Source organism: Rhinolophus ferrumequinum, chromosome 16 (assembly GCF_004115265.2).
Source record: "Rhinolophus ferrumequinum isolate MPI-CBG mRhiFer1 chromosome 16, mRhiFer1_v1.p, whole genome shotgun sequence".
NCBI lineage: Eukaryota > Metazoa > Chordata > Mammalia > Chiroptera > Rhinolophidae > Rhinolophus > Rhinolophus ferrumequinum.
Genome location: NC_046299.1, coordinates 8,183,875 through 8,210,055, shown reverse-complemented (window position 1 = coordinate 8,210,055; position 26,181 = coordinate 8,183,875). Strand labels below are relative to the sequence as shown.

Below are 26,181 nucleotides of genomic sequence, written 5' to 3'. Positions count from 1 at the left end.
TGGCATAAAATCAGAGATCTATTTAATATGGCTTCCTGTTGTTATTCATTGATCAGATCAGGTAACCTTACCAAACGCTTTACGCTCACACCGGGATGGTATCACTTACATAAAGCCCAATCTCCCTACCACGCATGCCCTCCAAGCCCTGCTCCATCTGCCCCCCTCACCAACGCCATCCACCTCGCTGCCCTCCTTGTGTAACACTATGCACATCCTACCCCATATCCTAGCCCATAAGACCTTCCTTCTCTCTATTCCAACCACCTCTGGGCATCGGACTTGCTACCCCTTTACCTAGACATCTACCCTCAGGTCTTTAAATAGCTGACTCCTCAAATGTCACCAGTTCGGAGAGGTCTTTCCTGACCACCTCATTCCTACCATGATTTTATTTTTGTCACAGCACAACCAAGTACCTAGAATTATGTTGTAGGTTTTCTAATTTATTTTCTGTTTTGACAATGCGGCAAACCCTGTCTGTCATATTTACTTCTATGAATGGTGCCAGGACACATAGATTGGGTTCAAGTAATTATCTGCTAAACAAATTACATTACTAAAATTCATCTTTCAGAAAAAGGGGAAATAAATGTCATGCTCAACATCTCCAATTTATCCAATTCAAACCTTTTTTAACCTGCAGACTAGATTATATAAAAATCTATACTGATTATAGATTAAAATGTAAACATCTATATTTATTAGATAATTGTTTAAGAAACTGAAGAAATGGAGGGAAAACTACCTGAACAGGTTTCACTGAACTACATCACAATCAGTAATGGACTGGCAACTTGTAATCTACTCTCCCCAGTTTTGCTCTGACATGTTGATCTCTTGGCTGCCTTTCTTCTTCTATAAACTCAGGAACTCGCAGTCTCAAGAGCACTAAAAGGAAGACATAAGGCTGCAGCGTGATGGCAACTACCCCACTTTTTCATGCTCTCAGGCTCCTCTACTACTTCCTCAAAGCCCTACAGCTCTAGAATTTTCAAAAGATATACCAAACAATAAACAGAACTCTTTCTAATTTTGCTGGGAATTATTTACTATCTCAAATGCAGTAGGATTTCTATGTCTCTTAGTTACTGAGACATGAAATGACATTTCATACATAGGATGGGATTTATTATTTAAGATTAATATATAGGAATAAATATTCTTAACATTTATCTGAGAAGTCTAGACAAATCCATAGTTACACACTACAAAGTGATAATACAAAAATAAAATAAGAAAATGGGAATAATTTCGAAGGACTAACTGATTTTGGTACAAAGAAAATCTTTTCTGAAATAAATAGAATACACTTCTAAAGTTACAAAAATGTGAATGTTTCCAATTATCTGTTCCAATTTCAGTGATACCACCAGGAGTCATGAATATTTTTTATACTCTGCAACTTCCATATTTCAAAATTGCCATATATACAATAAATAAAATAATCTCAAAGTATATTTTACCATGATGTGAAAACATGACCACCAGAGAGACTGGGAAAAGTAAACAGAAAAATTGACACAATGACAGAGAGGGAGAAAAAGAGACTTGAGCTCCCAAATAGAAAAATTATTCTCAATCCTCCTTCCCCTCTTCTAATACATATATAGACAAACAAGCAGGAATAAAAATAGAAACAAGTATTTTTATGAAATAAGACCCCAATCTCTTTACCATCAAGATAATGCACCTACACATATTTGTGCTGTGTTGCATGTATTTGCAGCTACGGACATAAAAGAGAAATCATCTTTTGATTAGGTCATAGAGTCAAGCAGAGTCAGGGACTCCCCAGTTCTGTTCTATACTATGTACTTTATATAACTGCTTACTTCTTCCAACAGACTCACAATGCTTTTAATTAATTTTTACCAGATTCATTTACCCTTTACGAAAAAAATATATACAACAGTAATGACAAGAAAAAATATAAATAATATAACATTTAAGGAACATTAAGTGGTACTGACAGGTAAGCTTAAACAAATGCATAAACTAAACAACAAAAGCATCCAATACATAAAATGACTTTTCATACACTAGACTAGATCGATACCTTAGAAAGCTGGGGAATTACCACCAGACATTGCCTTCAGTTCTAAAAGTGGTATGTCTAAGTACCAAAGTAAGACTACCACAATAGCAACAAATTATCAAATAGGATGTCTACTGTTATATGATGAAATATAATCAAATGAGGAACTACTGCAAGTTCTATCTGACCCATGACAACTGTCGAAAGCAGGCTTACCGTAGTGCAGAGTAGACACCCAAAGACAGAAACGAATAATCTGGATCGTAGTAGAAATATACAGATGATACACAGTGAGGAAGAATGTCAATCACCCCCACAGCTATGATCTTTCCATCGAGCCAATACTGCTGGTGAAAGGAGCCATAACCACAATCTGGGCCATTAGGGGGATTCTCTGCCTATGAAAAAGTAGACATACAAACATGAACAGTTGTCATTTTGTTCTTTATATTAAAAATCTTAATAATTACTCTATTGTACTTTTATTATACTCGGGTTAGCAAGTCCTAAAATTTTCAAATTTCTTCTTTGTTGCCATCATTTTATGCAGTCACACCCTGTAAAACTTTTTATTTGTAAAAACATTGACCAAACAAAAGAATGAGAAAAGAGAAATAAGATTTTTTTCAACTTGTTTTAAAATCTGCCAGTAGGCAATTGTACAGGATAAATAAATATCAAACTATATTTTTCTGTTCCACACAAATGCTGGAAGAGAAATGATATATGAGAGAAGATGGAGGATGTAAAAGGAAAGGACTGGATGAGAACAGAACTGTCCCCATACCACCAGCCAGGCCTGATCTGTGACTACTCCCACACTGACAAGGGATCTGATCCCATGATGTTTTCTAGGTAAGAGTTCCTGTGTACAAAGGGCTATAAAACTTCTCCTTATTAGCCAAAGGAAAATAAAGTTATCGCCTTACCATTATCTTAATGTAACTATAATCCCACAGAAGAAATTTAGAGATTTGAAAGTATAACCATTTTTTGTGTGTAAATTGTTGAGAGGTAGGTCTCATTTTTAAATTTAATATGATTTTGAATATAACTTGCTAAATGAAAACTATGAAGTAGCATAAAAAATGCTTTGCTAAAGACTAAATGGATATTAGAGAGTAATAGATTAAGTGAACAAATATAACAAAACATTATCATTTTCAGCTGGTTAAAATCCAGGAAAGCATATGGACAAAATCTAGAACAGAATGAAGAAAATGAAAAAAATCAGGTTTGCTACCAGAAAAAAACATTACCTGTAGATAGGAAATCTACACACCAATGTATCTCATGAACACAGATGTGAAAATATTCTCCAATATATTAGCAAATAAAATCCAACAATGTATAAAAAGAATTACACACTATGACAAAGTGGAATTTATTCCAGGTATGCAAGGCTGATTTAACATTAGAAAAGTAATTTAAAAAAGAAAAGCAATTAATATATTCCACCATGAAAACAGGCTAAAGGAAAAATCATATAATCATATCAACTGATGCAGAAACACATCTGACAAAATTGAACACCTATTCATGACTGAAAACTCTCAACAAACTAGGAACAGAGGGAAACTTCCAACACCTTGATAAAAAACATATATACAAAAGATAAGAAACTGGATCCTTTCTCCCTTAAGATTGGGAACAAGACAATGATAGCCTCTCTCATTACTCCTCAACATCATACTGGAAATCCTAGTTAGTGTAAATAAGACAAGAAAAGGAAATAAAAAGTATACATACAGATTGGGGAGGAAAATATAAAACTGTCTTTGTTCACAAATGACATGACTTACTATGTAGAAAATACAAAAGAATCAAAAACAAATGAAACTAATACGCAATTACAGCAAGGTCACAGAATACAAGGTCAATATACAAAAGTCAACTGCTTTCCTATATACCATCAATGACTGGAATTTGAAATTAAAAACACAATACCATTTACAAAACCACCAACAAAATTACATACCTAAATATAAATCCAATAAAATTTGTACAGAATCTGTATGAAGAAAACCACGAAAGTCTGACAAAAGGAATCAAAAAAGATGTAAATAAATGGAAAAACATTACATGTTCACAGACTCGAAGACTCAATATTGTTTACTTGTCCATTCTTCCCAAATTGGTCTATAGATTTAATGCAAACCCAATCAAATCCTACTGAACTATTATGTGGATATACACAAATTGATTCTAATGTTTATATGGAAAGGGAAACTACCCAGAAGAGCCAACACAATACTGAACAACGAAAGTGGAGGACTGACACTACCTGACATCAAGACTTACTATAAAGCAGCAATAGTCAAGATAGTATGATACTGGTGAAAGAACAAATACAACAATGGAACAGAACAGAGAGTCCAGAAAGAGAGCCACACAAATACAGTCAACTGACCTTTAACAAAGGAGCAAAGACAAGTCAATAGAGAAAGGACAATCTTTACAACAAATGGTGCTATAACAATTAGACATCGAAATGCAAAGAAAGCAAAATCTAGACAAAGACCTTACATCTTGCAAAAAAAAAAAAAGAATAATAACTCAAAATAGATCATAGACCTAAATATAAAAGGTAAAACTATCAAACTTCTGGATGATAGCATAGGAGAAAATCTAAGTGACCTTGAATTTGGTGACGAATTTTTATATACAACACCAAAAGCACAATCCATGAAAGAAGTAATAGATAAGGTGGACTTCATTAAAATTAAAAACTTCTGCTCTGTGAAACACTGTTAGGAGAATACAAAATCAAGCCACTGACTAGAGAAAATCTTACAAAACACATATGCGATAAAGGTCTGGTATTAAAAAATACAAAGAATCTTAATATTCAACAGTAAGAAAACAAACAACCCAAGTAAAAACTGGACAAAATATCTAAGCAGACACCTCACCAAAGAAGATGTTCAGCTGGCAAATAAGCAAATGAAAAGATGTTCAACATCATTTGTCATACAGTGAGAAAGTTCTACATAACTATGAGAATGGTTGAAATCCAAAAACCTGACTATCAAATGCTGGAAAGGAAGAGGAACAACAGGAACTCTCGTTCTCGTTCGTTGACAGTGGGAATGTAAAATGGTACAGACACTTTGAGGACAGTTTCGGAGTTTCTCACAGTCTTATCATCCAAAACAACAATTAGCTCTTAAGAATTTAGCCAATTAGTTTGAAAAAGATCACACAAAAACCCAAAGGTCTGCATGCAAAAGTTTATAACAGTTTTATTCTTAATTGACAAAAACTGGAAGCCACCAAGACATTCTTTGTGATAAACTGTGATACATCCCTACAATGGATTATTCATCAATAAAAAGAAATAAACTCTCAAAACCCCCGCCCCACACACACACAAAATGAAGAAAACTTAAATGCATATTGCTAAGTGAAAGAAGCCAGTCTGAAAATGCCACATACATACTGTATGATTCCAATTACATTCCGTAAAAAAGGCAAAACTATAGACAGTAAAAAGATGAGTGGTTGCCAAGAATCTGGGGGGAAAAAGGGAAGGATGAATAGATGAAGCACTGGGAGCTTTTAGGGTGAAACGATTGTGTATGATACTGTATTATTAGTGGATGCATGACATTACACATCTGTCAAAACTCATAGCTATAACCTTACAACACAAAAAGTGAACCTTAATGTATGCAAATTAAAAGAAAATCATTTAAGAGGTTAAGGGATCCCAGGAAGAAATGCTGGCAGTGACAAGAGAATCTGTGTCACAAATGTGTAAAACAACCTCACTGCAAGAGTTTGGGGAGGGAAAGGAGCTGACCTAAGCAACAGTTGGGGCCTATAAGAACGAAGGCAAAAGGAAATCTGCACAGAAGCAGTGCAGTCTACCTGATAAAGTTGTTTCTTCCGGCACTACAGGTTAATAATTCTGATACTGATACACATGTATACTGGAATTTAACAAGTCAGGACATGGCTGATGGTAGGAGCCAGGTTTCTCAGTGCTGGAGTGGGAATTTACAGATAAGAAAAGGGGGAGGCGCTAAAATGATCCATGTGGTAATGGATTACAATTGGAGACATGAGTAAGAACTCACGTTCAACTTAATACAGACACAGATGGTTACATATGGAAATACTTACAGGTATGTATACTCGTATATCCTAGATATGTTCATACAAGGGTTAGTATACACAACATATTTCTTCGTTCTGTCAGATGAGGAGGCTGAAATGACACCCCAGTAGCAACAAGCACACCTAGCACCCAGATCTTGGTTTCCCCATTTTGCAAAAAAAGGAATCAGGGCTCTTTGGAGAAATGGCTGATTCCAGGACTGGACACAGGAAACATACAGGATGAGCCTAGAGGATCATGTAGTGCCCAAAAGAAAGAAAATACTCAAAAAATAAAAACAAACTCATACTGATGGAGGTGTATCACAGGTGCACAGCAGTCAAGTGACACAGCTCCCAATGGCCAACGTCAAAATAATTTGGGCAACAAAATAAAGTGTACTCAAAGTATACACCCCAAGCATAAAATAAATATCCATGAGTCCATATTGATATATATGACTGAACAAATTAATGAAGAAAGACAAATCTCCGATGCAGAAGAATTTCACAAAGTTTATGCAGATGCACTGCCTTAAAGGTAGGGGAGCAGAACTCCCTGCTACTTACGTGTGAGCTACACACAGTGACTTCCTTCCAAAGAGGACAGGATGGGAAGGGGAAAGTAACTGTACAGGTGACCCAGGTCAACACCGACAAGTGAGAGAGCGTTTACTAAGGTGCTAGCAGTATCAGTGATTTCTAAAATTTCCATTGCCGTAGTGAAAATGTTGTTCGGGCAGTAAGTACACCTTTAGACTTTGAAGAGCTTCCACCAACTATAATAATAAATTATGCCAAACCCAGATTTTAGCATTCACTGTCACATACAGCTTTGCTCTTAAAAGTCATCATGATTTCCCCGGAAACAGACACAGTACGAAAAGTAGAACAGGTAAACAAACAGAAACATTAACCGAAAGGGTATTAACCTGCTGTAACTACAGGTGTAACTACAGGTGTAACTACAACACCGGGATTGACAGCAATACTCTAAACAGCTAACAGACGTCGAGCATAATCACCTGTCTCAGAAACTAGACTGCTTTAACCACCGTGTTTCCCCCAAAATAAGACCGGGTCTTATATTAAGTTTTGCTCCAAAAGACGCATTAGGCTTATGTCCAGGGGAAATCATCCTGAAAAATCATGCGAGGGCTTATTTTCTGGTTAGGTCTTATTTTCGGGGAAACACGGTATGTAATAAGAAATAAGTTTCTACATATTATGGAATTTTACAGAAACCATCTTTTAAAAAGCTCGTAGGAAAGCAGCTCTCTGTCTTTAAAAATAATCATGCAGGAGAGCACCCACTGCAGTGACACAGACACAGAGCAAAGCTGTCAGTTCATGATGTGTACGGTTGAGCCTGTCAAATGTCAGAAAACCTCCAAGTTCAAAGCTAATTAGATGACTTTGAAATGAATCTAAATTCTTCCACGATTTCAGTTCAGTGCATTATTCTAGGTCATTAAATCTAATGTGTATATGCATTCATTCATTTAAAAATGTGTTTATGAAGGACATAGTAAGTATGGACTAAGTATATCCTTAGTAAATAAATAAATAACCAATATATTCTGTTAACCCTAAATAGAATCAATCCTACTTGTTGTACCAGCTTGAAATAGTTTAGAACTGTAATTAACCACCTCAGTTTCCAGTTTTCCTCATTTCTCTGGACCTCCCATTGAACAACCTGCTTCCACTCACTTCACTGGTTTGCCTCCTGGGCGTCCACTCATGACCAGTGAGTCCTACCACCACCAGCATCATTCCCATCTCTCAATTCACGGGAAAGGCGGACGTCTTCCCCATCTACACAGCACTTTATACAGATAGGGGCTACCTTATAACTACTTAGGGAAGGACAAGCCGTATAGCTATCTGTTCTGACCCTCATCATGTCCCAGATGAGGAAGCCTAAAATCCAGGAGTCAATTAAACAATACAATGCTCATGCAACTATGGAGTATTAAACCGACTCACAAACTGGCCTCCCAGCCCCCAGGCCAATGCTATTTTTATGTTACTGTAAGAAAATTAGCTAGTCAAACACATTTAAATAAACTCACTTTTTGCATTTCCCTAGTATATCCAAGTGAGTAAATAAATACAGCAATATAAAAAACAAAGTATTTCAATGCATGGTTTAAATAAATTTTTTTTCCTTAAAACTCGTTTGTTGTATTCCTTTTCTTTCCAACGTCTTTTCTGATAAAATATGAATGATTTCCTTTTCTCCCCATATGGGGCCCTCACTGACCTAATTAAAAAAAAAAAAAAAGATTTAAAAAATGGAAGACAATCCAAGTAAAGGCAGATAAGAAGCTATTTTCCTAAAAGTACATCTGGTTGATAATCATCTGCTATTCTTAATTTGGTTAGTAAGTCAATCAACACTTTCAAGTTTTTCAACAAGTACTCGACAGCGGTGGGGAATGGGTTAGTGAACCTGAAACCATGATTCTTTCAGCCCTCCTTGCAGATGGAGCAGCCAGAGCCCCCAGAGCACTCACTGTGGCTGGGAAATCTGGGGAAAAATTCAGTGCCCAGCATGTTTCCAACAGCATAAACTGAACTAATTTAACTAACGTGCTTGATGTTCGTCTCTGAACACACACACACCTGCTGAATCATTTCTATACTTTCACCTGCCATAAAACTGCCATAGTACGATTTCTTAACATCAAATGCAATCCCTTAATTCAAATTATTTAACACTTAAAACATGGAAAGAATACACGAGTTTGAGAGTAAAAATAAAGGAGATGAAAACAGAAAAAAACGATTAAATCAGAAATCAGCAGAACTCTTGGTATGTATGGCTCCCCAATCGTTCAATAACCCCTTGAAACCCAGATTCACTGAATTTTGTCATGCCATCTGCTTCAATGTGCTATTACAGTATTTGGGTATCTGTTGATCACAAACGTGTTCATGAGTAGCAACTGGAAACTATCTTTATTGCAAATTTATATATTTAACTGTCAGTTAACAGATTTGTCACCCTCACCCCACTAGGTCAGAAAGAGCCACATCTTACAACAGTCCCTGCATTTAATTCCAGGGGGCTCTGTCCCCGGGTTCTAAAGGCCCCTCCAAGTCACTGACTGGCTGCATATTTACTATCTTGAGAATCCTACTTCAGTACTTGAGATTGTTGCACTGTTCTTCAACTTCTTAAAGCCATTTAATTGCTAACACTTTCAACTGTCACAAACACAGAACGTGACATGATTACAGGTTATGCAGGAAAATACACACACTTTTGGGAAAGAGAAAGTAACAGAGGTGCTGCCTCAGTGACGCAGGCATCACATCAACCAGCAGCTCTCCAACTCCTTGGTCTCAAAACCCCTTTACACTTAGAGAACTTACTGAGGACCCCAAAGAGCTTTTGCTTATTAGACTAAGTCTATGCGTATTTATTGTTTTAGATATAAAAACTGAGATTAAAAATGTTAACCCCAATACATATTAACACATTTTGTTTAAAAACAACTATTTTCCAGAACCCCCCAAAAAAAAATTTAGTTTGAGAAAAATGGCACTGATTTACATTTTTGCAAATCTCTTTACAGTGTGGCTTAATAGAGGACAGCGGGAGACTCTCGTTACCTGCTTCTGCATTTAATGTGTTACCATCATGTAGCCTCTGGAACACATCCCCATATACTCTTACAAGAGAATGAGCACGGAAAAGGCTAATAAAATAATTCTGACCTCAAGGATCCCTTGAAAAGACACTGGGGACCACTGGGGATTTCAGGGCCACACGTGAAGGCCACTCATATAACGTGTTTTTAAAATATAAGTAAAAGAGTCCACAAACTGAAAGCTGCAAACAGAAAGGCAGCAGGTGACAGTGACTTGAGTCCAGGATTTGGAGTCAAAATACCTGGATTTGAGCCTTAACTACACTGTCCACTTTCTGGCTATTTTACCTGACCAAGACAATAATTTAACTTCTTTTAAAAGTATGAGTTTCTGCAATTTTTAAAACAAGAATCATACTACTATCTACCCTCAAAGGTCACTGTGAGAAGCAAATGACAATGTACAAATAAAAAAGCAGACTGTGAGCAAATTTGAGTCAGTTTTAGTTTTTGGTTTTAAGGGGGCCTGTATGTCTGTGAAATAACATCAGTAGCTCATTTAATAGCAGTTATTTAAACTAATAGCAGTTAGCTTTAATTTCCTCATACATAAGTCAGTGATTTGATTAGCAATATTTAATAATTTATCTTTCTCATGCCTGCAGTTTGTACAGTTTTAGATGTGTGAAAGAATTAATAAGCAAAGTTATTTTTCAGACGTTCCTCAATTTCAAGGATTTAGCTGATAACAGGAAAAATATAATAAAGCTCACCACTAGCTATACAAAAGAAAAAAAAGTCTTAAGTGTTGGGGAAGGATGGCTTGGCTTCCATGATTAATGAGCTATGCAGGACAAGCAATACCAGAGGCTCTATGTAGAGACGCCATCAGTGTTAACAGGCCAATTCGCTTCTAGTCAAACTGCTCCCAAAATAAGTGTATATTTACTCTGATAAAGCACACCTGTCTCCTGACCCACCTGTCTCCACTCACCTCAGCTATGCTTAAAACAACCACTGTAAAGACTCAAAGGAACAGGAAAGGGGGAGTCAGGGGCTTTAAGACAGCAGAACCTGTGTTCTCCCTTCCAAGGCATCCAAAAGGACCGTTCCCCAATCACAGCTGTTCACACAAAAATCTACAATTAGACAACTGGTGTCCCAAATTTTTTTTAAACCATAGTTTATAGAGACCCCCAAAGGTAATCATTTTAAGCATCTGATTAAAAATCTGCCTTGTTTTGGAGATCCAAGATGGCGGAGTAGAAAAACACCATGCCTGCTTCCTTCTGTGAACACATTAACATCAGAACTAAATTATAGAACTATCAACCTGGAGAACCATCTGAAGTCTGGCTGAACAGAAGTTTTGTAACTAAGGATACAAAGAAGCCACATCAAGAATGGCAGGAGGGGCAGAGACGCCAAATGGCCTGGTCCCAAACCTCCACGTGGTAGCTGAAAATAGAGGGTTACCTCAACCACTGAGCTTCCCCCTGGAGGAGCAAAGGACCCCGTCCCATTCTAGGCTCCCCAGCGAGGAAGAAGAGCCCCCACAACATCTGTCTGTGACAAACAGTGGGAATTCCAACCATCTGAGTGGGATGGGAGGCTTCAGGAAGCCCAGACATACTCTTAAAGGGCCTATGCACACACTCACTTGTTGGCAGGCACTCAACCTGGGCTCCAGCGGAGGGACGGTGACTCAAGGGGCGTCAGAGGCATACGAGGAGCAGACTGAGGTGTGTGGCTTTGAGGCCAGGGCTGGAGGACAGTCACCGTTTCCCCATGGCAGCCATCTTTAATGTGTTGAGCCTGCCCCCTACACTTATGGCCAAATCTGAATCTGATTGGCCTGGTGAGCTCCGGGGTGAGTCGGGGCTTCACCCTGCTGACTCACTGGGACCCCGCCGAACGCAACTCCCCCAACACTGGAGGCACTTTCTCCAGGAGCAGCCAGCCCCGCCCGAATTGTACTCTTTCTTGGCAAACTACAGGCAGGTGATGACTGGCCTTGGTGTGCACCAAGACTTTTCCTGAGTAGCTCCTGGCTCAGCACTGACACCAAACCAGAATCTACATTAACCCGGTGAACACAAATCTTCTCACTCTGGTGACTCCCTGAGACCCTGCCTCACCCACGTCACATACCACACGAGGCTTTATCAGCGGCTGACCCTTAAGGGAGCCAGCAGGTGGCAGCAGGCCTCGGGATGTTCTGGCTTTTTGCGGAGCTACCCCAGGCCCGGTACTGGTGGCAGCCATCCTTGGTTCGCAGCCGTCTTCTTCCCAGCCCTATCTCCACAGCTCTCCAATTCAGGCCAGCTCTCTGATTCTCAGTGTTCTCCTGATTCAGTAAAATTGTTCGAACTCCCTCCCCAAGTTTAGCAATTCAACCCTCTGCCCACCTCATCCCTCCACTGTACCTCTGTGACCTCCCTTCATTTCTACAGCACCCGGTTGGGGTAACAGACATGCCCTCTTCCAAATTCTGGCCACTGGATATATCCTGATATCTACCTGAGCCACCCCAATGATATTTCATATGCTGACAGACTAAACAGATGGTTAGATTCTCATGGTCCTTTTTATTTTTTTTATCCTGACAGCGAAGTGAATGCTACCACTTGCTACAAAGCCAGTGACTATGGTAGATCTCCATCCCTGCTCCCTGCAGCTTGCAATCAGTGCACATACATATACATACATACACACACACACACACACACACACACACACACACACACAGAGTCACATATTTATTTACCCATTCTATCACAGAGGTTCAAGTGAGAAGCAAAGGAATTCCCAACTCCAAAACAGGCTAGGAAAGATGTTTTACAAGCTACCAAAAAATTAATGGCTAACATTGTTTGATATTAAGAGTTAACTAGGTAGTATTTAAATATTAGCTAAGACATATCTATTTCAATACACAATACTATCTCGGTGAATACTAAAACTGTGCAAACACTTATTCCACAACTGGGGATGGGACGTAGTATACATGCCAAGAGGCCAAGCTGAGTCAGATCTTTTCTACAACATTTTGGGAAATTAAAGAATAAAGAAAAAATATATACACTTAGAAAAGAAAAACAGCTTTATAGAGGTATACTGCAATGACAAAATTCACCCATTTTAAGTGTAGAATTCTGTGATTTTTAGCAAATTTATGGAATTGTGAAACCATCACCACAATGCAATTTGGGACATTTTTATCACCCCCCGCCCCGCCCAAAATTCCCACAAGCTCATTTGTAGTCAGTCCTCCATGTCTGTCTCTAATTACACGCAACCACCAATCTGCTTTCTGACTATAAATTTCCTCTTTTTGGATACCTCATATAAATGGAAACATAACAATACGTGATCTCCTGTGTCTGGCTTCTTTCACCAAGCATAATATTTTTAAGGTTTATCCATGTATCATAGTTTGTTCTTTTTTGTTGCCGAATGGTATTCCATTGGATGGATAGACCACAATTTGCTTATCCATTCATCAGTTGATGGACATTTGAATTATTTCCAGCTTTTGGCCATTATGAATAATGCTATTAAGAACATTCACACACAAGTCTTTGATTGGACAGATACTTCAATTTTGCTTGGGTATATTCCCAGGAGAAGAATTTCTGGGTCATATAGTAACCTTATCTTTGGTATTTTGAGTTTTATAAAACTGTGGCTATACCACTTTATATTCCCACCAGCAATGTATGAGGGTTCCAATTTTTCCACATTTCACCAACACTTGCCATTGTCTTTTGATTACAGCCACTCTAGTGGTTTTTGTGGTAGTCTCTCATCATGGTTTTAATTTGCATTTCCCTCATGATGGTGAGAATCTTTTCATGTACTTACTAGCCACTTGTACGAGTATCCTCTCTGGTGAAATACATAATCAAATATTTGTCCTATTCTTAAGTAGTTTGTTTGTCTTATTATTTTTGAGCTATGAGTTCTTTTAGTCACAATTCTAATTCCATTTTGATCAGAAATGATTTCAATCCTTTTCAGTTATTAAGATGCATATAACACAGCATATGCTATGTCTAAGTGAATGTTGTTGTTGGGTAGAGTGTTCAATAGATGTCAACTAAGTAAAACCGTGTGATGGTGCTGTTCAAATCTTATATATGTTCCTTCTAATTTTCTAATTGTTCTCTTAATTACAGAGAAGCTGTCCTAAAGTCTCTAACTATAACTGTGGATTGGACGATTTCAGTTCCATCAGGTTCTGCTTCACATATTTTCAGGCTCTGTTATTAAGTATATTACATTTCAGATTACTGTGTCTTCATGTGATGAATTGACCATTTTATCATTATAAAACATCCCTCTTTCTTTCTGGTAATAGCCTTTGGCCTGAAGTGTATTTTGTCAGATATGGATATAGCCACTCCAGTTTTCTTATGATTAGTATTTATTTGCATGGTTTATCTTACTCTGGCCCTTTGCTACCCATATCATCATAGTTAAGGGCGATCTTGTATTTTTTCTTGTATCTAGTCTGACAATGTCTTTTTTTTTAATTTTTTTAAATTAGTTTCAGGTGTACGAAACAACATAATGATTAGACATTTACACCCCCACAAAGTGATAACCCCAAAGTCTACCACCCATCTGACACCTTACATAGCTATTCTAATACTGTTGACTATTTTCCCTATATTGTACATTACGTCCTGTAAATATATGTATATTATATATTTAATTATAGTGTAGGTGACATTCAATATTATATTAGTTTTGCGTGTACAGTGCAGTGGTTAGGCATTTATATAATTTATGGTTGAAACCGCCCCCCCCAAAAGTCTAGTACTCATCTGACACCATAGGTAGTTTTTAGTCTGACAATATCTTTCAACTGGAGTGTTTAGAGCTGGACTGTTCAGCAGGACAGCCACTGGGCCACATGTGGCTAAGGAAGTTAACTAAATTTTAAAACACTTAAAATTCAGTTCCCAAAGAGCTCAGCAGCTATGTATGACCACTAGCTACATTCATGTTTTGGACAGTGCAAATGTAGAATATTTACACAGCAGAGTTTTGGTTTGATAATTCATATTTAATGTTATAATTGATGTAGTGAATTTAAGTGGACCATATTGCTGTTTGTTTTCTATTTGTGTCACGTGTTCTCTGTTCACCTTTCCTTCTTTTTCCTGCCTTTTGCGAGACTGAAAATAAGTTATCAGTGCTATTACCTTCACTACTGGTGTATTAACTATATCTGTTTTTGTTTTCTTCAAGGCTTCTCTAAGGGCAGTGGTTTTCAACAGGGAGCCAAAATTCACCCTAAGGACATTTGGTAAAGTCTAGAGACATTTTGTGTCAACTCAGGGGGAGGATGCTACTGGTATCTATTGGGTAAAGTCCTAAATGTTGGTCAGTATCACACATCACACAGGTTAGCACCCACAACAAAGACTTAACAAAATGTCAGTCGTGCCAAGGCGGAGGCACCTTGTTCTAGTGTTTACAAAATGCATCTCAAACTTCTCACTGTCTTCCTTCGACATTATATCACTTCGTGTAACGTAAGAACCTTTCAGCAGTATCATGACATTTTCTCCTCCCTATCTTGTTACCACTGTCACACACCAGTAGCTGTGACACTGAGCTTAACTAGTCTCCCTCTCTAGGCCCAATATTTTTCATAAGAAAACGGGGAATATCCACCTCAGAGACATTCTCTGAAAATTAAAACAATGCAAGCATAGAACTTAGCACAGCACCCAGACACTACAGGTGCTAACTTGTCAAGAACTGTAACTGGTAATGAAGAAGGTCTTAATGGATATGAAATGAAGAAACAGAGGACACAGCTGAAGAGAAATCTAAGCGAGCCACATTCACACATGGTTTAACTTTTCTTACAAATGCCTCCCATGTAGATCTCTATCTCCAAAATGACGAAGAGACTGCACCCTACTGGATGGACTGGCTGGCCGAGCTGGACTCAGAAGAGAATTTCAAGAATCTTTTAGCCTCTGATATGTAATCCCTTTTATTTACCTACATTTAATTGAAGACATCTGTAGGTGGTGCCACACAGAATGTAATTCAGACTTAGAAATGTCAATAAAAATGTCTGTAAGGGAGAGGTCCGATGTAAACCTAGCAGGGAGTGCACATCAGCAGCTCCAGAGTCCACGACATTGGGAATAGAATGGAAATATGTTGCCTGACTTGACGAGGTGATAAAAGCTCTTTTCCCATAAAGCTTAATGAGCTCTATTAGTCTTTGGCTTACAGGAATGTAAAAGGGTCAGCCCCCACAGAGGGAAGTAACTGACTCTCCACACATGGCTCCATTCAAATGACAGCAGATCAAATTACTGATGTAATTACTATAACCTGACAATTTTGTTAGATTCATGTGGCAGTTAACTGTTGAGGACTTACAACAAAAGGATATGGTTCATTCATAGTGGTTTTGTGGACAAAGCAAAATTTCAAGTCTCCTTCATTTCCAATTGCAAGTCTCACGTATTTTATTGTCTCTCCCAGAATTATTTTTCTTTTATTCAAAATTAGGGAAGGTGTTTGGGTATTTATCATACTTGTAATTTTCTTTCTCCAGCTAAAACATAAGCTTAACGGCAAAATTAAACATTACAGACTCCTAACATTCTCCAGCCTTGGCTTTGCTTGGGCTCTCAGGTTCTGTGCAGGGGCAAAGGAATAGGGTCCTCAGTTCACTGCTGCTGGAAATTTGAGGGAAACAGTCACTAACTATGCTATCTCGTGGCCCCTGTGAAATTCCAGTCTGGAAAATTTCAAAAGAACGTCCTCAAGTACTTCCCAAATACTTCAAGAAAAGTGGAAATGGACTCCATGCCCATAAGTCCAGTAAAAAATAGAGTAATTTAGCCAAGGTAAAACACAACTCCAGATCATTAAGTGGAAAAAGCAAATCAACAGAAAATGACAGAAACCATCACTAAGCTTTGATCATATTTTCCCTTCTACTTTTCACCAAAGATTAAAGCTCCCACACAGATTCCCAATATTTAACCAGAGTAGCAAGATATAACTCAAAAAAAAAATTTGTTTCGTACAACTCCAGGTGTGTGGTTGGTACACTCCAAGCCCTACATCTTTCTAGCTGAGAGAATCCAAAAATGAAAAAGACAAAAATCTTGACCAAAGTAGCTACAACCTAGCTGGAAAGACAGACTGCTAACCATAGGAGACAAATACTGGGCCTTGAGAGGTTTCAGCTGAGTCCTGCCAAAATATGGGTATTAGTCGTGAGGTCTACTTAGAAGCATCTCTGTGGCTGAGTAACATCTCCAAAGTGCTACTTGCCCCAGCGAAGTGGACACACACCAGCCCCTGAATTTACTGCGGGCAAGGCAATCTGGCCTAACTGCCTTCTACTCACAACTCTTATTCTTGGTCACTCCTGTCAACTCTTGCTGAAATGAGAATCCAGCCTGAAACATTATCAACATTTTCTCTTCATCTAAGCTCCTGCCAGTCTCGTTTTTTCCTAGACCCTACCCTACATCAATTGATTGTTTCCACATCAGAGACTTCCCCCATGTACATCACAGTCAAACACTGACTACAGGAGCTACCACCAAAAATCTACCGGGGTTCCTCTTCTCCCCAATGACGTCTCTTCATGGAAGAGCAAAGGGTAAAACAAGTTCACATTTCGTAGTTAATATTAACACTTTGCCTACCTCCTTCCTAATTTCTGTATGTTTAAATTGGGTTTTTATCTTGGTTTTCCTCCCCCTCCCTCAGCGCCTGCTGTCTCCGCGTCCTCCTCCCACTCCTTCCTCCCGCCCCGCCCCAGCACAATGTCCCTGTGCTTAAACTGTTTTTAAATTTAGATCCACATGTATAATTTTGCACCCTGTTTTTATCTTAATAGAACAAAAGTATTTTCCACTGTTGTGTATCAATATATACTCATGAACATATATGCGTTACGCCTATTTTAATGACCGTAGGGTCTTTTATCATATGGCTGGCTGTACCATGGTTTGTTTGACCTTTTCCTACTGTTAGACACTTAGGTTGTTTATAAATTTTTTGCCATTATACATAACGATGTAATAAACATGTTTATGCAAGTTTTGTCCCCATCTTTGATTATTTCTTTTTTTTTTTTAATTGGGGATCAGTGTGTTTCTCATCAGTGTGTTTCTGACTTGGGCCCATCAGCTCCAAGTCATTGTCCTTCAATCTAGTTGTGGAGGGCACAGCTCAGCTCCAAGTCTAGTTGCCGTTTTCAATCTTAGTTACAGGAGGCGCAGCCCACCATCCCATGCGGGAATCGAACCGGCAACCTTGTTGTTGAGAGCTCGCGCTCTAACCAACTGAGCCATCCGGCCGCCCCTCTTTGATTATTTCTCTAGCAGTGATTCTTAGACTAGAATTACTCACCCACAAGGTATCAATTTATGTAAGGTCTTTAATGTACACCAAACTGATTTCTGTAAAGGATGAAATTTAGTAACATCTCATCTCACCACATCTTCCCAAGCATTCACTTAAAAAATATATATACATCTTGATAGGTAAAAAAAACATCTATAACTGTTTTTTTAAACTGCATTTCTTTGTTACTTAAAAGACTGAACTTTTAAAACATACGTATTACAATTTGTATTTCATTATTTCATCACATCAACTAGCTGGTAAAATCCAACCAAATATGCAGAAAATAACGCATTTTAAAACTGATTCTAAGAGATCATTATACGAAGTATAATAACGTTTTTATCACACTTTCCCTAAATTGCCTTTTAACTATATTATGTTTTCGTGAACAAAATTACAGAATTTTTACAGAATCTAATGTTTCCATCCTTTCCTTTGATACTTCCCGTTCTTCTATGCTTAGAAAGTGTTTCACCAAGTAAAAAGTAGGTTATATAACTTACATTGTCTTCAAGTTTCTTACAGTTTGTGTTTTTGTTTTTGCACTAAACTTCATTTAAAATTCTGTGTGACAGGGATTGTTCTCAGTGTTTGCCACACATTCCTTCATTTCATTTTAATAACCCTGTAAGTATTATTATCTCCATTTTTAGATTAATCGAAAGATGAAATGACTTGTTCATGGAATTCCCCAGTATCTCTCATTTCAAAGCCCAGGATTTTTCCACGATAGAGCTTCGTTTCCCTCGTGATCTTGGATATTTAGAAAATGTAACTGAATCTGGGTAGTACTAGCCTCTCTGGTCTAATCAGTTTCCCCAGCAATCATTCACACTGGCCACCAGGTGTGTTCAATGTGCCAGGTGAACTAAACCACATAAAGATAGTTTCAATAATCGTATGAACACAATGTTGTAGAAGCAGAAAAGGGAACAACTGCCTCTATGTGGAAAGATCAGACAGAGCCTCACAGATGACAGAGGATCTAGGCTCATCCTGAAGAGGGATTTGAACAAGTTGGGAATGGGGGAGGGAAACAAAAAGTGACAAAAACAATAGAGGCAAGAGGAAGAACAAGTGAAAGGCAGGGAACAGAGTCTTACTGTGTGAGGTTGAAGTCTAGCCTAAGAGGAGAATGCAAAATACTATTAAGATTTGGATAGCACTTTATAAACTGCTCCCACGTCCACTGCTTCATTTTAGAAGTAGGAACAATATGCATTTTAAAGATAAGAAAACTGAGGCTCAGGGAAGTTGTGACTTGCCTATATGGCTAATAAGTGAAGACATGACCTTAAACCCACATTTGGTTCTAAGTCCAACCATCTCTCCACACCCTCCGTGGCCTCCCCTTTCCTACTCCTTTCTCAAAGTCTCGTCCATCTTCTACACTACAGCTCACAATGATTTCCGATTCTCTGAGTATCTAGTAGTTTTTCTTTATCTCATAATTTTATCACTGGATTCTCACTTCTACATGGCAGAACCATTATGAGGATTAAATGAGAAAGTGAAAGCAGCACCTAGACTAGCTCAATTAAAGGTTATGTCCTTTGTTCTTCCCTAACCAATTCACGGATTTTAAAAAGCTCTCAAACCAAAGGAGATTTCACTGAGGGCAGCCTCTGCCCACACGACTTCTCCAGATCTCTTTCACACCAAGGCAAAGAAGAGAGAATAAGGCTGATGTTAAACACTTAAGGGAGCAGGAGATACAACAAGATCTTTATGACAAAGGATTGAATTCACTCTACTTATTTTTTTTTAATGTATTTAAAAAGAGGCAGTGATCTGTTATGAAGGTGAATTGCTCTGTAACTTCTAGGAATTCTCATCCAAAAAAAGGCTGTATTCATCTCAATACTGTTATTGAAGAATGCATGTGTCACAACAAAATGATCACTCCTAAATTAATCAAACAAAGGCCTCACAAAAGATACCAATAGTGATGTTCAATTAGTGATTCTAGTATTAAGATCAGTGAGTAAACTTACCTCCAAAGGTGAACTGCAAAGGAATCTTGTGAACTGCAAAGTCACATTTGAAGAGAATCAGTTTCATCCAATAAGGGGCAGGAAAAGAGAATAAAAAAGGAAAAATTATTGCATGCTTTTTCAGTAAGCACATCTATAGTAAACCTAAAATTCTACATAAAATTAATGCTTTCATACATTGTATAATTCATCCAAAGTTCAATCTAGCCCATAACTGGTATCCAACTATTTGAATTAGTTTAAATGAATATTTTTTAAAATCTGGTGTAAAAACAAAGCACAACAAATTAGTCCTAAAATATTTCATTTTTTAAAGTGTTATCTTGCAATCCCTGTGTAATAAAACATCCTCTAAGGAAGGAATTGGCAATCTACTTGACCATAAATGCCACAGGCAAAGTTAAGTAAATGCCAAAGAAAAAGATATAAACTAAAGGGGGAACCAAAAAAAGAGAGAAATAAAGTCATGACCAAGAAAGGAGGGTGGATGAGCTAGAGGGAAAAAAAGAAGTTTTTCCTCCACAATTTGATACCTGGGGGTCCTGTTGACCCTCTTCCCCCTTTCCCTTTTTCTCAGCCCCATATGCACATCTGTCTGCTCTCTTTCTTTGATACACACAGAGGCTTACAGAATTTCATCTGAAACTATGCATGCTGTTTCTCAGCATTTAAATAAAGAAACATAAATTTTGGGGTGGAGGGAGCCGTACACGAATGACAAAGTAAACTGCAGGTTAGCTCTGAAATGAGGGAGAACTGTCACAACTTCATACATATTCATAACGGTCATTCATAATGTTTTCTTAGATGTTATTTACAAAATCAACATTTCAAATCCTTTGAGATTTACTATAATAATAAAATACCCAAGTAGTATAAACTCTTGATCTTTCTAAATGCAAATTAACTACAAAAACTTGCAATGGCAGGCCTGTTTCCAAGCACTCTTGAACTTCCTCTCCACAACAAAGCGAGCTAGTACTCACAGGGAATACAAATAACTTGATTCTCTTTTAGAGACACACATAGAAATATTTCTCAATGCAATTACATGATGTCTGGGATTTCCTTCAAAATCATTGGGGGATCAGCAGGGAAGTAAAGGGGTGAGTGTGCAGATAAAACAAGACTGGCCATTAAACTAGTGAGCACAGAAGATGAATAGATGAGGATTCATTATACGATTCTCTCTACTGTGTGAATGTTTAAAGTTTTCCATAATAAAGTTCAAAAAATATAGACACTTCCTCCCCCAAATACTAAAGCGAATATATTCCTAAAATATTACTAGTGCATGCAAAAGCCACGTAGTTAACTATATCATTTAAGCTCTAGATGACAGGGTGTACTAAAATACAGATTATAAGACTTTTTTTCCTAAATGATATCAATATGCAATTCAATTATATTAACTGTTAAGAGAACTTTCTGAAAGTGCAAGATATACCAAAATTTTAAGTTTTCATGATGCTGTTATGAAACAAATAATTTTTTTTGAAACAAATAATTCTATTGAAATTTAAAGTGCAAACGTTGTAGTCTTGGACTCTTTATCATAGTCCAACATAAGATCCTTACCCTTCCTCCCAAGAGAAAACAGTGCGAGTTGAAAGACTCACTAGTTTTAACAGTGGAGAAATACGAGGCATGGGGAATTTCTTATTTTAAAATGAGAAATTTGCTATTGTAGGATTTCTGTTTTTCTCCAGTATGTGCATGTTAACTATATTATACACATTAAACTTTAGAATTTAAATGTGGTTCTGGTTTGGTAATAAGTGACGCTTCGATGAGGATGGAAGTCACTTTAAATAACAATAAAGAGAAGCATATAAATACCCTCCAAAAAAATAATGACTCCTTGAAACTCCAATAGTTTACACACATCTTTGTCATGTGTATATGGAACATTCCTGCCACAGCTTTTCCAAAACAGACCTACACATCCTCCTCCTGTTTGGAGCTGCCAAAACACGACATATATAAATAAAAGTTCTCCTCAGTCCCCAAAATAGTAAAACCAGAATAGTAAATTTAAAAAGACACATGAAAAGGTCCAAAAATGGTGCTTCTTTATTAGTGTACCAGAAAAACCCATTGCTATTTCTCTCCAGTTAATCACTTAAATTCTGTCATAAAGAAACTACATATTATTACATTCAGTACAAATGGTAGTACTTTGAAAAAGGTTATGAAAAACCAAATATAATTGCAAAATACATTTTGCAATTATACATTGAAATTGACAGTAGAAAGACACCTTTTAACAAATAACTAACCACCGTGATGTCTGATCACTATAAAAAATGGCTCAATTCTGCTGTGGATCTAAAATTTCTCTAAAAAACAAAGTATATTATTACAATAATGGTGAAAAAGACTATGGATGCAGCTGGTAGCCCACATAACTCCACTTTTCTAATGGAGTCACACTTACTATGGCTATTCAAACATACTGTGTTATGGGTCTAGTTAGTTAATACGTTTTAAAAGATCCTATTCTAGTTATTTAGCCATAATGTCAAGAAAATAAATAATTTAATGCTTTACAAAGTATCTTGATTTTACAGACCAGGATATAATTCATTATTCCAGAAACAACTGTAGGGCAAACACAGCCATTATCTTCATCTTTCATGACGTATTTTAAAGACTACTTCTAAGAAATATCTTGATTTAATACCGTTGAAAATAGGAACAACCTGTCTGACATCTGGCTTTTCAAATTTATACAGGTACGTTTCTTATCAATAACAATATTAACAACATTAATCTGATTCACTTGATAAAATCCATAAAAATTTTAATTGTTAATTATTCTCTCTACTCTTTAGTTTTTTGTTTTTGTTTTTTATGATTTTTTTTTCTTCCCCCTTCTTCCACCTCCTCTCAGCCACCCCGGTTCAAACCGTTGTTTCTCAGTCTAGTTGTGTAGGAGACAGCTCCCTGGCCCATGCCGGCATTATGAGCCTTGCCCTCCCCCTCCACCCCCCCCACCCCCCGCTGAGGCACTCGGTCACCAGTAGTGGGTCGGCCACTCACCGTGGCTCACGGCTTCTCTCGCCGGCTGCCGGCCACTCATGCTGGCCACCGGCCGCTGCTGGCAGCACACCGCAGCCCGCAGCAGCTCACGCCAACCACCTGCTCACGGCAGCCCAGCTCCAGGGAGAGCCGTTGTTCACAATCTTAGCTGTAGAGGGCGCAGCTCACTGCCCATGTGGGAATCGAACCGGCAACCTAGGCATTAGGAGCACGGTGTTTCAACCACCTGAGCTACCAGGCCGGCCCCAGTTATTTATTTTTTTTTAACATAAAGATTATATTCTACATTTAATATCCAGGCGTAAAAGGCATCAGTACCATTTTAAAATCTTTTAGGCCTCTAAAAAGAGAAAAAGAATTCCCACAGATGAGGACTCCTGTTGCAGCTCCGTACTGACCTTGCTTCTCCTAAAGCATGCTCACTTACCACCCCTACCACCGTTCCTCTATTCATCAGTGGTAGCCTGTCTCATAACACGTTCTCATTCCTTCCAGAGAAATACTTAATGCTTAACCAAATTTTCTAGTTTTCCAAGCACGCAAAATTGTAGTTAAACCTCCTGTCAGTTACAATTAACACATTCTTTTTTTCCCAAGGCTTTTACTAACCATGCCAGTTATTTGAGGGTGGGGAGAGGCAATAAAAAGGAGAGAAGAATACACACTACTAATTTTGTCAAAATATTCCTGTAAAACTATAATCAGCTATTTATCTTTGTAATATGAAAAATTCAACACATAAGTAACTTAAGCTACTATGTTCCTGAAATGCGTTTCCTATTTAAGAAGGACCCATGTTGAATATTTATTTTAAAGAACAGAAAACAATGACCAGCAATTTTTACAAGACAAGCCACAGTATTTTTTCCTAAACCAAGGAACATCAGGGAGGTGTACCTATTCGTCAAGGTGGGATTCCAAGGCTTTAACTGCTCATGTAGATTATCCAAAATTTCCTTGAATAATCAAAATACTTATGCTGGTCCGATTTCATTGGCCTTTCACCTAGCACATGGTACTATCTTACAAATTGTCAGGGGACAAACCTGACTATTTTAGGCAATAACCTAATAAAATCTCTATTTAAAATTTTGTAATTGTCAATCTAAATCATACACCTCAATGTAAAATACTAAGTTTTTTCTTCTATCAGGAATTTGGAAGCTTTAATTCAGTTAAGAGTCTAAATTATGTTAAGTTAGATAATGTTTTAAGACTCCCTTCCCATCCCCCCACAATTTCTGGTACATATTTATATACTATTTTAAATTGACTGCTTTAAGGCTGTGCAAAAACTAAGTTTTACGTTAAGAATGTGTCCCTTATAAACCTGACTCTTGGAAATTAATTTGATTCCACAAAAGAAAAAGTTTCATTATTTCATATTTTACTGCAGGAAAATCAAAACTTCAAAAGCAGCCTAAAAACATAGCTAACACCCATTTCAAAAGACATCAACAGAATGAAAATTAAAGCTATGTTTAGCAGGGAGTCAAAACTAAGGTTTGAGAATTAAGACTGTTCAGCCTCATTTTAGTGGGTAGTAAGAAGAGCAGATTCAGGTAATTCCTTAAGTGCATACTCTCTTTTCCATCTGTCAACAATGCAGCTGAAAGGACTAAAAACTTGTAGTGCCTGTTTTGGTTAGAACTTGATGTTAGGCCTGGGCCAAACGTTAAGCTTCAATAAATTTTCAAAGATGACAACACAAATCTTATTTACATTCTAATATATTTAAACCTATGTCTTCAGAGCCATTAAATCTCCGTTTTTTTGCTGATGGCAAGAACAGTGACCTAAGAGTTAGACAGTCTGGAATCTCATTGGTCTAGTTATTTGAGTGAGTACCTTAAATTATTTGGGCCTTAGTTTTCTCTCCGTAAAATGATTTCAGCCTAACCACTCTCACCAGTTGGTATCCTGTGGCAAGTTACCGAGACTCTCTCTAAAAAATGATTCCATGGTCAAGTAAGTTTGGGAAATGCTGTATTCGATTGCTGTCTCACCTCCCCTTCCTCATCCTACAGAATACCATGTGGTATTCTGATAAAAGGCTCTGAGAATTCCTGCAGTTAAAAACAAAAAACCCTAGCAGATGAGTAAGTTCTAGGGATCTAAAGCACAGCACTGCGATCACATACAATTCTGTATCACATACTTGAAAACTGCTAAGAAAATAGATCTTAAATGTTCTCACCGAAAAAGAGAAATGGTAAATTATGTGATGTAATGGAGGTGTTGGCTAAGAATACGGTGGTAACATACTGCAGTGTATGTGTATCAAATCAATATGTTGTACACCTTAAAGTTACGTAATGTTACATGTCAATTATATCTCGATAAAGTTGGAAAAACAAAAACAAAAGACCCTTTAATTTCATTTAATCTGGTGCCTTCCAAAGTTAAATGACCAGGGAGTTTTGTTTTTTGCTTTGTTTTTAATTTCATGTAACACTAGCATTCCACAGAACATTCCACCAAACTTACTCTAGGAGACAGTGCCCTGCGAGCTCTCATTATCCCCAATCTGTACTGAAAATAGTATGGCCATTTACGGTGTCCATAAACTCTAACACGAAATATCAAAGAATCACTGGCCTTTTTTCTTCCCCCTTTAAGAGCTATGGTTCCTACCCAATACTATCACTCAGAGAGATCTCTGCAAGATTTAGCACTCTGCATTGGTGAATGGGCTAATGCTCAAACCAACACCATGGAAGTAACTGTAACAAAATGCCTCCTGAAAGATTCTAATATCTGCCCAGAATCACAAAAGCCAATAACACTAATACACAGATATATAAATGTTTTGCTCTAAGTGTTGATGCCACAGTTTGCTAACGTACATCCTACTTAGTGAGCTACTTCAATGCATCTTCTTTTACTACTTACAACTCTCTCCCCAATTCTAAGAGCAATAGGGATTCGGGCTATAATTAAGTCATTCACTAATACTTATCTTGTGTTCATTATTATAATAATTGTATGTTTTAAAGATAACTTTATT

The 26,181-nt window shown here is 37.6% G+C and overlaps 1 protein-coding gene across 7 annotated transcripts in view; it reads right to left on the bottom strand.

The window, feature by feature from the left end:
- ATE1 (arginyltransferase 1) overlaps positions 1–26,181 on the bottom strand; it is a 133,166-nt gene that overhangs the window by 70,254 nt on the left and 36,731 nt on the right. For 6 of the 7 annotated variants that reach the window (XM_033131050.1, XM_033131052.1, XM_033131051.1 and 3 more), the window contains 2 exons: positions 20,133–20,165; positions 2,255–2,436 (listed from right to left, as the gene is read on the bottom strand). In XM_033131050.1, coding sequence (XP_032986941.1) covers positions 2,255–2,436; positions 20,133–20,165 — 215 coding nt within the window. The remainder of the gene's footprint in view (positions 1–2,254; positions 2,437–20,132; positions 20,166–26,181) is intronic. The other variant, XM_033131046.1, reaches the window with a different exon arrangement.